The following is a 13,841-nucleotide window of genomic DNA, read 5'->3' on the forward strand; positions in this document are numbered from 1 at the left end:
GACATGGCCTTCTCATGGAGGCCAGCTCTGTGTGTGTGTGTGCACAGAAAGCAGTGGGGCAGGGTGTCACTGCCCTCACAAGAAGCTGTAAAACATTTTGGTACAGTCTCAGTCTGCAGCTGCGATAGCTGGGAAAACAAGAGGAAATTGAAAAAGGCAAGATGAGAAGACAGATGTATCAGCCTGAGTATTTGATGAGCTATCCACACAGCTCACAGTTAATCTAAAGCAGTAAAATGAAGCAAATGAAAATCTTTCCTCTGGATAAAGTGGGACACAGAGGTCCTCACAGCAGACCTGATGGGTGTTTTCACAAGCTGGAGAGAAGCCCCCGTGGGTTAGCTGGAGTGGCTGTGCTAACCACCACCAGCACTGCTGGGCTCCTCCTGTTCCAGTGCCTTTTCTCAGGCTAAAGCCTGAAATAAATGGGGAAGGACCCTCTCCCAGGAGACATTCCCGATGTCGCTGGGTGACTGGTGCACGATGCCCTGGTGCTGCGTCAGGCTGTGCCGTGGTGAGGCTCCTGGGGACACCATGCATCTCCTCACCTGGGGTGCCAGCACCCCCACCCTAGTGCACCCACCCACCCCGGTGAGGCCTCTGCTTGGCCACAGGCTGGCCCAAGAACACCAGTGCTGGCACCAGGTTGCCCAGTGAGGGCACTGGTTTGCCCATCAGGAGCACTGGTTTGCCTATGGGTGGCACTCAGTTGCCCAGGGGTGACACTAGGATGCTCAAGGACTGTACTGGGTTGCCCACTGATGGCACCGGGGTTTGTCCGGGAACAGGATCAAGTTGCCCAGCAAAGGCACTAGGTTGCACAGAGCCTGCACTGTGTTGCCCAGGGGTGGTACTGGGTTGCCCACTGAGGGCACTGAGTTCATAGGATCATAGAATGTCTCAAGCTGAAAGGGACCCATGAGGATCATCGAGTCCAACTCCCTGCTCCTTGCCGGACTACCTAAAACTAAACCATATGACTAGGTGGTTGTCCAGCTGCTCAAGAGTTGCCCAACAGCTGCACCTGGTTGCCCAGGGACTGCACAAAGTTGCCCAGCGAGGGCAGTAGGTTGTCCAGGGTGAGAACTAAGATGCTACGTGAGGGCATTTTCTTGCCCAAGAGTGGCCCTGGGTTGCCCATCAAGAGTACTGGGTTGCCCAACGGCTGCATCAGGTTGCCATAGCAGCTGTGGGGAGTTGCCCAGGCAGAACCCGGTCACTGAGCACCCTGTGCCCGTGGCAACAGTCCCCTGTGTCACTGACACAGGCACCAGGGATGCTGCAGCACCTGGCAGTACTGCCACAGACACCGACAGCACAGTGGTGAGTAGCAGCCCCCCCCGGGCACCCCCAAATCCCTGGAGCGCACCCTCCATCTAGGCAGCTAAGGGTGAGTGTGTGCCTTAACCGGGAGGGGAGGACTAAAAAAGCAGGTATTTCTCCTAATCCCCTCCCCATCCCCCAATATCTCTTAGATCATCCAAACGAACCCAAAGGTGTTCGGCGGCTGCCAGCGTGTGTCCATGTTGAGGGGTGGTAGAAAGTGTCACCCTGGGATGGCTTATCCTGAGGGGGATGCAGGGGCATTTATTTCAGCTGGAAATGCAGGGAAAAGTAACTCCAGTCCATTCCCAAGGTTTTTTCCTCCCTTTCTTAAACGTGTGTCTGTCAGTATCTGAAAGAGAATAATTTATTTGCAGGGGTGGGAGCCAGGGAAGCCGTCTCCCACTCTCTGAATGCTGTTTCTCAGGTATAAATAAGTGGTGTGGAGCTAGGGAAAGCACAGTCGTTTATCCCTAGCAGGGACAAAAGGGCTGAAATGACTGATTTGTGGGAACCGGCACACACAGTGGTTTTTGTTGGACCTGAGCGCAGACATTTTGTCCTCGATTCTGCCAAACTGGCTCAGAGGGTCGTGTTTGTGAAAGTTTTTTTGCTAAATTTGAGGGTGTGAGTTTCCCGCTGCCTATCCCACAGCCTCTTCGGCCAGGCTGGATCCTGGGGCGAGACTCAGTGCCCACAGCTATGCTGCTCTCAAGTCAGGTACTGGGGCAGCCTATGCCAGCATGGCCAAAATTGGGCAAGGCTTGAAAATACAGTCCTCAAAGTTCAGTGATTTCCCAGCTGCAGGCTGTGCACTTTTCCCCTCTGACTCATCCCTATTTTTCTCCAATTTGCCCTAGCTAAAGGACCTGTTATTCTCCTGCATTTGCCATTCGTTTACTTAACAGCTGCATTTCGAGACACTGTTCATCTGAATGCATCAAACCGTTACAGGCACCAGTGACGCAAAATGTGTCTAGGCCACCTGTCCCCATACCTGGATGTTGAAAAACATGCAGTTTAATGAGTTGTCTGCTCATCACCTGGTGTAAATGGGCATGGCTCCAAGAGAGTCAATGGGTTGCAAGTGTCTGGTATTAAAGAGGGTTACCATCGGTGTACAGTAACAGTAACTCACAGGCACAGCCTGCCTGTTTCTGTGTGTCTCCCATCTATCGCCTTTTAAGCTTTCCAGTAGGAAAGCGCGAATCCTTGGTCCTGCCCTTGTCCAGAAAGAGGCACTCTTTGTTGCACAGGTGAGTAAAATGAAAGAAACTCTCTTTCCCAGGGGTTTTATGATTTTAAAAATAAGCCAGTCTCTCTCAGCTTGCCTACATGTGCAAAGTCATCAGGGTAGCCCAGGAGGAGCAATTAAACCTCTAGTCATGTGATTGCTTCTGTGGATACTTTGTTCTAGAGTAAAAGTGAGTTTATTTCATGTGAACATCATGTGAACATTTTTAAAGGAATAAAGTTGACTTCATGCTGTAACAAATAGGATTTAGCACATGCTTCATGTCAAACCCCCCTCCCATGCAGGGATCTTGTAGCACACCGATGTCCTAACCTTTCACTGGGGCTTTAAGCTGGGCTGGGAGCAGTGGGGTCAGGATGGTTTTAGGGGAAGGACAGGTCCCTGCAACACGGCAGCTGGCTACAACAGCCATGGGGACTTATTCTGTCTTGTTGTGACACCCCACACAACAACTTCACACTGAGCACAACATACCTCAGGTTAGGTGTGTTAGGTACATTTGGTGGCCCTCTGCATTATATTTCTGATAATAATTGATGGATAACCTCAATCTGAAAAGAGCAATAGCACCCACAGTGCCATAGGCAGTTATTGGTAGCAAAATCTTCCTGTGTGGCCATTCTTCCTAGGGTTACTGTAAGGCTGGCGTTTACAAGCCACTCTGAAAAGACTTTGTAGGATATCTCCTGTCTAAGCACATTTATTTTACATCGTGTGAGCCATAGACATTTTTCTTCCTTTGCAAGTCAAGACATGGCTGTTCTTTTTAGGTTGAAATAGATGTGTTTTTTTTCAAATTTGGATATAGTCCTGCAAAGCTAGGCTCACCTGCAGACTCGTCACTTGAGCATTTAATGCAAATAAAGATAGAGATGATGAGCATGGAGTCCCTTGCCCACAAATGGCACTGGGGTGGTAGCAACTGTGTGTCTAAAGCTATGGGGCTGGTAATGGAACTTTTAAAGAGAAAATTGTATCTGAAGTATTATAAGATCAGCAGATATGCCAGCCAAAAGAAACAAATGAACAGCAGAGAATCAGCAACTACAGTTTCACTGGATTGACAGACTTAAGGAAAATGAAGGCATAATATCTGCCATTCTCCTTAGCAGCCATGATTTGTTTCTCTCTGCATTTCAAGACCTGATGCTAGATACTAACAACAAAGTCAAATCCTTATATATACATATGCTTGGGATGCTGTCAGAAGGGATTTGCATTCAAGAGTTTTAGGCCTGTACAGGCAATGTGTAGGTGCTGTGTGCATCACTGTATTATAAGTTGCATGTCTTGCTGTAAGAAGTAAGGCAAGTGCAGGAGCCTACTGAGTGAGGTTGTCTTCTTCTCTCTCCTTTGTGCAGGACACGTACGTGAATAGCAGCGTTCAGGAATGGAGCTGGTTGGCTCTCCCTTAACAGCAACATATGCCCATCCAAGATCAACACCTACCAAGTTTCTGCCTGCCATCAGCACCATGGCTTCAAGCTATAAGAACCGTTTTCCTTACTACCCCTTGCCTCAGAGCTGCAGCCACCCCTGGATGCCCAGCGCTTACTATAAAACAGCTGCCATCAACCCAACTTTGGCTCCCTTTTCCAAAAGCTCCCAGGGGTTAACCCCCAGCAAGATGCTTCCTTTTGTTTCCAACAGAACTACCCTCTTTACCCGGTACACCCCTGATGACTGGTATAGGTCCAACCTGACCAACTACAAAGCATCGGAGACTTCCCGGCACAATGCAGAGCGTCTGAGAGTCGATACGTCCCGCATGATTCAGGATAAATATCAGCAGACAAAGAAAACCCAAGTAGAAAGCACCAAAAACCTGGGAGAGCGTGTCAATGATATAGAATTTTGGAAGTCAGAGCTCTGCCGTGAGCTGGATGAGATGATCGGGGAGACCAATGCACTCACAGACATGAAGAAACGACTGGAGAGAGCCTTGGCTGAGACGGAGGCCCCTCTCCAGGTAAGCACTCTGTCCAGTGGGCTGCAAGCTGTAGCTACTGCTGAAACATCTGCAGCCATTCAAACGTCTAATTAAGTTTCATTACAGCTCCATAATGTCTAGAAAGTTTTTATTAAGAGACCATTAGTTAAGTTAGTAATAAACAAATCCCTGGCCATCTGCTGCATCCCCTATCAGCACATGCTGAGCGCATCAGAACAGTATTTGCTTAACTAAATATTTTTGTAAGCGGTATATCCAAAATCCTGGTTTGGGAGACAAAAGCCCATGTCTTACTACGAGGCTCAGGTGAGGTCAGCATCAAGGCTGACACAGGTCCCTGCATTCAGCTGTGGTTGCACCAGGGACACGTGTGCTCCCTCGTGTTGATTTAATGCTGATGTTGCAGCTCGGCTGCTCGTTGTCAGCTAAACCAGCTGCCCTGGGTGCTTTTTTCCCATGCTGCCATCTCTGTGCCCACCTATAATTTCTTTTGTTACATTACTTGACATGGGGACCATCCCTGTAGGGAACCCTGACCCTGCAGCCAGCAGTTATGCCGTGTCCCCAACAGGTCGCTCAGGAGTGCTTGCTTCACCGGGAGAAGAGGATGGGCATCGACCTAGTCCATGATGACGTGGAGAAACAGCTCTTCACAGTAAGTTTGGCAACACAGATCAGGTGTTAACCTAAACTACCCTAACCAGGTTTTGCAGCCCTTTTCCCTCACTGGCTCCTTAGTGCTGGTGAGGTGCTAAACTCTTCAAACCTCCAAACCCTCCTGGGCCAGGGGATGGCATTCCCCCCCGCAGCAGCATGCCCACAGGGTGTGGGTAAGACTTGCCTGTACAGAGGAAGGAATAGCTGAAAACCAGTGTTTGTGTATCATATCGGGGTCCTTTGTCCCTCTTCAAGGAGTCTGCGAGACTGTTCTGCCCTCCAGAGCCCTGCCAAAACAGGACCTATATGTATCTATCTCACATATGTATGATGTATCTCTGTATCTATATCCCATACCTATATATATTACACACATATGCACACACAGATATGGAGAAGGCAGCGTGTGCCCGACAGCTTGTCTGGTTTTCCCAACTATATTACTTGGTCTAATAAAAGATATTACATCTACCCCCAGCTCTGCTTTGCTCAGAGCAGCGTGGCTGCAGTAGGACTGCCGCTATGTATGCTTAGGTAATGTATTTTATAGAAATCATAAAAACGTGCACTCCTGCCTGCCTTTATATAGTCTGCTTTAAATTACGAATAAAAAGCAAACACGATGAGAGTTGGCACAGAAGATGGGATCCTAACACAGGGTACAGAGAAATACAATCACTGCAAAGGCATCACAAAACTGGGAAGGAAACTGCAGCCCCAGGGACTGTGAAGCCACTGCTCTGTTAGAATATTTTTTCTTATGAGTCAGGCCCTAAAAAATTAAAAGATTAGTTTAAAGGTCATGAGATTTTAGGAAAATAATCAGAGCTGCTATCTCCATAACGGCATTTTGGATTTTAAGTGTTTGGGACACATTTAGGCTGTGCTTTTCAGCTGGCTCCTGCAGACAGGAGGGCTTAAAAATTACTGGGTTTGGAGCACTAATCACCTGCCTCCAGTAGCTGGGGCTTCACAAATGCAATAGATTTGTGCTGAAGTGAGCTGAGAGCAACACGCCTTCCTCTGGTGGAGCTGAATGTTTGTTAGAAATGACTGGGGATTTACACCAAAGTCAAGTCTATCTCCTCTTGTCCCATATGGATGAGATTTCTCCCTGGGGAGGAAAACATTTTGGGAGTAAAAGGGGAAATGCTGATTGGGGGTAGGGATGCGTGGCACTGCTGGTCCAGGGAACCACTGTGTCTGTCTGTATCTGGTCAGGATCTGTCCCTGTCTCCCTACAGTGGAACTACCCAGCACTTGACATTGATGTCAAGATGAAAAAACGCTTGGCGACCCACTCTGAAAGTGAATTCAGAGGCCATGGCTGTGGCCACAGCACCCTTCTGTCCCCTCCCGGTCACTGCGCGCAGGCTCAGCTGCATGAGTGAGTGCGCTGGGCTTGGGGGGCACTTTCTCCACTCCCTGTTTGCCTTGGGCAGAAAGACAAGCAGGCAAGTTCTTGCTATGTGCAAAGTTGGAGAGGCCCGAGGGGAGGAGTGTGGCCAGGATGACTGAGGATGGACGCTGATGGGGTCATGCTTTGCCTTTGCCCAGGAAGTTGATGTCATCAGGTCCTGCCAGGAGAGGATGCAGCGGTACCTGGATAAGGCGAAAGCCCAGCTCGCGTAAGGAGGAGCTCCTTATCTTATGCTGTAGGGCTGATGTGTGTTTGCAGTTGTAATGTGAACCCCCAGCAGACCCCTACCTCTACCCAGAGCCCGCAGGCATAAAACCTGTGCAGGCTCCATGGGAAGCGGGCAGCGATGCTCGTGGGAGCACGTGGCTGCCCAAATGGGAGCTGTGGGCAAGCAGGATGGGGAGGAAACCATTCTACCCATACGTCCCCACTGACGGCTGTTGTTTGTGTGTTGAAGTTCCAACAGGGCAGCCCAGCATGAGCTGGAGAGGGACCTGGCCAACAAGCAGGCGGCCCACCGCATCGATGACAAGTGCCACCACCTGAGGAACACCTCTGATGGCATCAGCTTCTACCGAGGGGTGGAGCGGGTTGATGCCACGTGAGTGCACGCTGGGCAGCACACGAGCACTGAGCCGTCCCCGGGATGCATGGTGCCTCTCCCTGGCAGGGAGCTGGTTTTCCCCAGCCCACTGTAAAGGCATATTTCTCTGCATGGCACATCCATCCTGCGTGGAGACACCCACCTCGGAAGGGCCGTTTCTCTCCGCTCACCATAAAGGGAGAACAACCCTCTGCTTTTAGCTGGATGCCAAACATCCAGCGGGCGAAAGCGAGTCCCACCTAATTAAACATTATATCAGGGTTCAGAGATCAGTCTGAAAATGAATTCAGTCCAGCACCTCTGCACAGCTCATTAAGTTTATGCATATTTTCAAAGATGTGTCAGTGCTTGCCCGAGTGCTCTTCATTGACGTAAAGTCTGGGGGGTTCACCCCTCCATGGAGAGGGCCTGGCAAGGAGCCGAAATGACACAGAAGATATAGAGAGCATGGTCCTGGGACAGAGTTCAGCTGCTTTTGGGTGCCAGGAATTCGGCTTTGGCTCTGGAGTAAATGAATGGTGACCTAAACCAGCACTTGCAGAGATATGCCCTAAGTGGCAAAGGGCTGAGGGAATAAATCTACTGCTCACACAGCTGCATGCAGCTAATGGAGGGGCATAGATTGATTCAATTTTTCTAATGTTTGAATAATTATTCACAGTAGAGCTCAGACATATTTAGACAGGCAAATGAATTGCAAAGGATTGACACTAAAATTCAGAGGGGGTAAAATGTGCCGAGGATCAGCATGTTTTAAATGGAGCTTATGTGGTATTTAAGTCTTTTGTTGACCTTGTTCTGGACTACTGCACAGGCGTGAACTTCATCCTGAATGCACAGACAGGGAATTGAATATTATCTAATGCTCATTCAGTTTAGTATGAAACTGAAATAAGTTATGAGCAAAATGAATTGACTGCAATCTGCGTGTTGTCGTGAAGCTGTGAATCACTTGGCACTTAAATGCCTTGAACGTCTAAATATGAGGTCTGATTAAAATCTGTTTTTCTGGGGGAATCTTTTGTTTGTCTGAGCTTTCATAAGTATCACAGTTGTCTTCACGAACATGTCATCATTTGATAAGCATTACTGAACAAATGGCGTCCAGATGTTTCACTTTCATGTGGTCAAATTAAGAGCATAGATTTAATCTACATATAATCCATGCTGCTCCCTGGCAGGGTGCTTGCCTGCCCACAGCCAGCTTTAGCAGCACGGACTTACCAGGGGCCTTTCCTTCCCCGCTCCCAGTATCTCGGTGCCGGAATCGTGGGCCAAGTTCACAGATGACAACATCCTCCGCTCCCAGAGCGAACGGGCAGCCTCCGCCAAGCTGCGGGACAACATCGAAAACCTGCTGGTGGTGACGGCCAACAAGATGTGGCGCCAGTTCAACGTGGTGAACGTCGCCTTCACTAACCGCATCGCTGAGACAGCCGACGCCAAGACCAAGATTCAGGCCCACCTGGCCAAGGTAGCCTGAACCCTTCCCTTTCGGTGTGACACCGTCACTTCCCGGTGACACCACCCTCCATGCAGACCCGGCCCAAGAAGAGGAACGGTCGCCCCAAGATGCTGGTTATAGTATTGTTTCCTGTTTGAAACTCAAAGTACTGGGGACTTTCTTCTTGGAGCAGGATGAGTTGGCACTCTAACTTCATCTCAAGGGATACTGTATTTTGCTAGTGCATCCCAGCTGACAGCCTGGCAGCACAGGGATTTCCAGCAGAAAATGTAAATGCTGGTTGCATCTCCTGGTAGTTACTTCAGAAATGCTGGCTGCCCTGCAGAAAGTCTTTGCTGGGCCTCTGCTGGGGTGCCTGCCGGGGGGTTGGCAGGCTCGATTCTCCTCCAAGGACATGTTTTCAGTCTCAGCGGTCTGTGTTTGCGACGCGGTTACCCGTGTGTTTCCTGCATTGCTCTGCCAAGCAGAGGAAGTGGAGATCAGCGATGGGCACCAGGCTCGGACCGGTGGGTCTCATGGAAAGCTTCCTGAAAAGTGCTCAACACAGTATTCATTAACTGAGCGGAGACTGGGCTTGCAGCACTGCAGGCTGATGCCATGTCCTTAAATGAGGATCCATTAAAAACTTTCCCTCTATTAGTTGCTATTGATGGATGATCAGTTACTGAAAGCAGTAATTTTGGGAAGCTCAATAGATCCATCACTGCTCCAAAACCTCCTCTGATGTGACAGCAGCAGCAGAGAGAGGCTTTTCCCCGAAGAGAAATATCTGCTGGATCTGTGCATCAATATGTGGCAGAGTGACAGTGGTCTGAGCCCAGGGTCTGTTTATTGAACTTGGCTATTTCTGCAAACGGACAGGAGAAAAGGGAAATTATGTGGTCACTTGGCAATGTCTTTTTAATATATGCATGTGTTTCTTTTTCAAACCAGACACTGCAGGAAATCTTCCAGATTGAGATGAACATAGAAGCCGTCCGAAAAGCCATTAGGGACAAAGGGCCTCCGTTAAAGGTGGCTCAGACCCGGCTGGATGAGCGCACGCGGAGACCAAACGTGGAGCTGTGCCGGGACACTGCCCAGCTCCGGTAAGGCAGGAGCGCAGGGCTGGCAGGGTCCTTGAGTCACTGGTGGTTGCACTCGGGAGCATCACTGGATGACAAAATTAATCATGGTTTGTTTTTTTCTAAATAGTCCTTCCATAAATGCACTGATACAATCAAAAGCAAGGAGCAGGTATCCCAGCCTTGGGTGCTGGGAGAGCTCTGCACCCACAAAGGAGGCTGTACACTGTGGCTGGGTATAGCCTGATGCCACCCCATGAGGGGCTGAATTTTTCCCACTTGGGTAAACCTCACCTTCTCTCCTGCCTGCTTCCCAGTGGTTGGATGTGCTCAGTTTTGAAGGATAAGCCCTTCACTGTCTGACTGGCTTGCACTGACAGCACTTAGTTCCTTCCTCTTGGGTAACTGCAGGAAAGGATGCACCATATGGAGAAGCAGTAAGGGCTGGCCTCCCTTCCCCCGGGGACCCTGGAAATCCTTTGAAGGATGTAGTGCGCTCTTTGGGATTGCACCCCAAGGGGCTGTGGAGGAGCAGGCTGCCCTGAGTGCCCAGCAGCACTCCCTGTGAGGCACCCCGCATCTCACATCCCCTCCTGGGAGCCCTCTGGGCATGATTCCATGTGAAGCCTTTTAAAAGTGATTGAAAGCCAGCCCCAGAGCCTGTTTAGCATCTCGCATACCATTGTTTTTTCCATACTCCACTTGTTTCACATTCACTTTTAGCCTCTCCCAGCTGTCCTGTTTTGCTGTGTGTGCATCCGTGGGCGTGGGGAGGACGCCTGCACAGGGAAATCCAGGAGGGTGAACCAACAAACCCGCAAAACCAAACAGGAACAGGAAACCACAGCTGCTCATCCCTCTTCCCGGTGGCGCGAGCTGCCCCAGGAGACGTGGCTGCACATTGCCAAAGCCTTAGAGCAAACTTAACTATGCCTCCCCGCTGAGGTCCGGAGGAGCTCTGCCCTTGGATTTCCCATGCATTTGCCAGAAATGGGGCATCCGAGTTAGTCTGAGCACCGTGAAGGGGGAAATCCTGTGCCCAAGGGGTCCGTCAGCAACACCATGCTAGAAACCACCCCGTGACGGGACTGTTAACGGGGGTTTCTTGCTGTTTTCCAGCCTTGTCAATGAGGTCCATGAAATTGATGAGACGATCCAGAGCCTTCAGCAGCGGCTGAGAGACGCCGAGGACACGCTGCAAACGCTGGTTCGTGCCAAGTCAGTCTTGGAGCATGACCTGGCCGTCAAAGCCAACTCACTCTTCATTGACCAGGAGAAGTGCATGGGGATGCGCAAGACCTTTCCCAGCACTGCACGGCTGGTGGGTTACGTTTAGGCTGGGCTCAGCTGAACTCACGGTATCTGTTGCAGGAGGTATTCTCAGTTTTGCTAGGATGCATTCCCAGTTTTGCTAAGATGCTTTGAATATACATGATTAGGCTTTCACTTCCTGATGAAAGCCCTGAGTAGAAATTAAATGATCACTTTGTGTGTTACATGGTCTACTGGGATTTTTTCTTCCTTTGGTTTTTTCTCTTTCCACTGCTCTTTCACAGTGTGCCAGAAAGTAGCTGAAAATATCCTGTATGCGACTAAGAGTAAATCCACCCACGGGGATTCATTCCTACCCTTTCAGTCTGCGACTTTAGGAGAAAAACTGTTGTGTCTTCCTCCTTTTGAGTCTTCTGATGTGGAAAAAGCACAAGGGGAACTAAAGCTAGTTGTCAGAGTAATTAGCTGTTGACATCCATAAGGTATTTTTAATGGTACAGCAGCAGAAACACAAACTATCCTGTAAACCGTTGCAGCATGTTCTGTTCCTAAATAGAAAAACTTGCATTTTAAGCTGATTTCTAATGATAGTTTTCTTGCTTTTGATAATTTTTAAATGTCATCTAAAATGTCAGTGCTGGGGTCTTAAACCGAGGAAATACTTTCGACTAGTTAATTGAAGAAAATGCTGTGGGTTTAATTTTGGTGAGTATGGATTGGTTCCTAATTTAACCTCTTGCATGTAGTTTGTTGGTAGAAGAACCAAAGCACTTTAAAGGTAAAAAAATGAATCAGTCCTTAAGTCAGCCACCCTGACTGCTGTGATACCCGCTTTCTTGCTGTAAAGCAGACCTATTTTACCAAATGTTTGAATTTTCAGAGGGATAAGTCTTTAATCAATCTGAGGCTCAGTGTGAAAGTCACTTTGCAAATTGTCTCCTTAGACTCACATGTCACTTAGACACTCTTGAATCATTTAACTTAAGCAGAGTTGAGCTCAGCTAAAAGCCTGTAGGCACCAAGAACCCCAAAAGAGCCAAAGCTCTTCTCCTCCCTTGGGAATCCAGGGCATGGACCTCCTGGCCCAGCATGGGGGCTCTCGGGAGCTGAGAGCATCTTTTCTTGTCTTGCATCCCCAGAGGACTCCATCTCACAGCCACAGGTCCAGACAGACCTGCCCGCCCTCCCCGCTGTCCCCGGGGCAGCCCCCAAGAGCCATAACCTGTGCCAGGGTCCTGCCCCAGCCTCAGCATCTTGGCAGGATCTCTCTTTGCAGCAGCAGCCCTAAACAGGAAGCAATTGTCTTTTTAACCTTTTTTTTTACTAGCACTTTTGTCTTATGGAGACTAAAAATAGATTTCCTCTATTTTGTGTGTATCTTGGAGCCAGAGCCTGTCGGAGACAGCAGCCACCCTTTCTAAAGAGAAGATACAACCATCAGAAGGAAAAACTGTCCAACTTATCACGCCTTCCCTTTCTCCATGTATCTCCCACCCCAAAATAAGCCAGTGGCATGTTGAACTCACAGGGACTTCCAGTTTTGTTAGCATCCTCGCTAGCATTTGTGCTGCTTTGTGCTGTTACTCTCCCCATGTTCCTTTACTGAAGGCTTTCACAAACCCTGGTGATTTTGGCTGCTCTGCTGTTTTGAAGCCCCGCTCCAGATGGCTGGTTTTCAGGCAAAGCTGCCTGTTTTCTTTTTTGAGAAATGAGCCCCATGAATTTGTCCCCAGCTGAGTGCTGGGAAGTGGGGCACCCACAGTCCCTTTCCGAAAGGCTCAGGCTTTTTAAGTAACTTCAGCAAAGTCCTGGCATCAGCAACAGCCTCACATTCATTTAACTTCCACCTTCATTTTTGAGTCACATAAAAAAAAATATCTGAGCTTCGTTTTACTATGAGGGCACACCGATAACAGTCAGCACCCAAAGTCTCCTATTTTCTCCAATTTTGCTTTCAGAGTACCCCAAACACTCATCTTTCCCGCCAGCCCAATTCCTTTAAGGCTTTGTCCTAATTGGCAGTGTTTATGTGGTGTCACAATTATCTGACTCTAAATTTTATGTTGCTGTCCTTCCCTCTCAATGCTCCTTTACACGATATTGGCAATGCATTTCTTTCCTCCATTTGAGCCATGACCAGAGGAATTTCAGTTGCAGCTTCTCTAGTTTCTTTCACAAATACTTTCCACTTTCCTGCAGCAGATTTCCCAGACATTAGAGAATTCCCAGGTCCCTCTGGGATTTCATTCTCTCCACACCAGTTTTCCGTAACTTGATGATATTGATGTTACTTCTTCTGGTAGCTGATACTCTGAAATCCTCCCCAAGCACTTTGTCTAATCCTATGTGTGCTTCAGTTTGAGTCTTTTTTTTCCCCTCTCACAGTATGTCCTACGCACATCCCATGATGGGAGCCAGCCCTGCCACAAAACTCCTGTAAAATGGGTCCCTAGGGAGAGGGGGTTGGGTGAAATTCCAATAGACACATGGTTTGTGGCAGAGTCTCCTGCAAAGGGATGGGTTTGCCTCCCATGACTGAGCTGCTGGTGAGTAAAGCTGCTTGGCTCAACCCCTGCAGGGCTGGTTTTGGGGTTGCAGCTGAACAGCCTCTATCTTTGATGTATACCAGGTGCATTAAACAACTGTCCTGCCTTCTTGCTTCTGATGTGTGAGATGCCTTTGCTTTCGTACCATTAAATGATTTGCCTTCATAGATCACTTCTAAATAGTATCCCCACCTGCCTCGGCTGCCTTTCTACACTGATGTGATGTTTCCTTTCTTTAAATGCCTTCAGTCTAAAGAACGATGTGCCTGCTTTTATTGCTGCCT

The 13,841-nt window shown here is 48.9% G+C and overlaps 1 protein-coding gene across 2 annotated transcripts in view; it reads left to right on the forward strand.

Moving 5' to 3' along the window:
* TEKT3 (tektin 3) overlaps positions 1-11,235 on the forward strand; it is an 83,701-nt gene extending 72,466 nt beyond the window's left edge. For both annotated transcript variants that reach the window (XM_049812692.1, XM_049812693.1), the window contains exons 2-8: positions 3,940-4,547; positions 5,101-5,184; positions 6,744-6,814; positions 7,064-7,207; positions 8,462-8,684; positions 9,609-9,763; positions 10,859-11,235. In XM_049812692.1, coding sequence (XP_049668649.1) covers positions 3,969-4,547; positions 5,101-5,184; positions 6,744-6,814; positions 7,064-7,207; positions 8,462-8,684; positions 9,609-9,763; positions 10,859-11,075 — 1,473 coding nt within the window. In that variant the 5' untranslated portion in view covers positions 3,940-3,968 and the 3' untranslated portion in view covers positions 11,076-11,235. The remainder of the gene's footprint in view (positions 1-3,939; positions 4,548-5,100; positions 5,185-6,743; positions 6,815-7,063; positions 7,208-8,461; positions 8,685-9,608; positions 9,764-10,858) is intronic.
* Positions 11,236-13,841: the final 2,606 nt, after the last annotated feature.

The sequence above is a fragment of the Accipiter gentilis genome, chromosome 10 (genome assembly GCF_929443795.1).
Source record: "Accipiter gentilis chromosome 10, bAccGen1.1, whole genome shotgun sequence".
Taxonomy (NCBI): Eukaryota; Metazoa; Chordata; class Aves; order Accipitriformes; family Accipitridae; genus Astur; species Astur gentilis.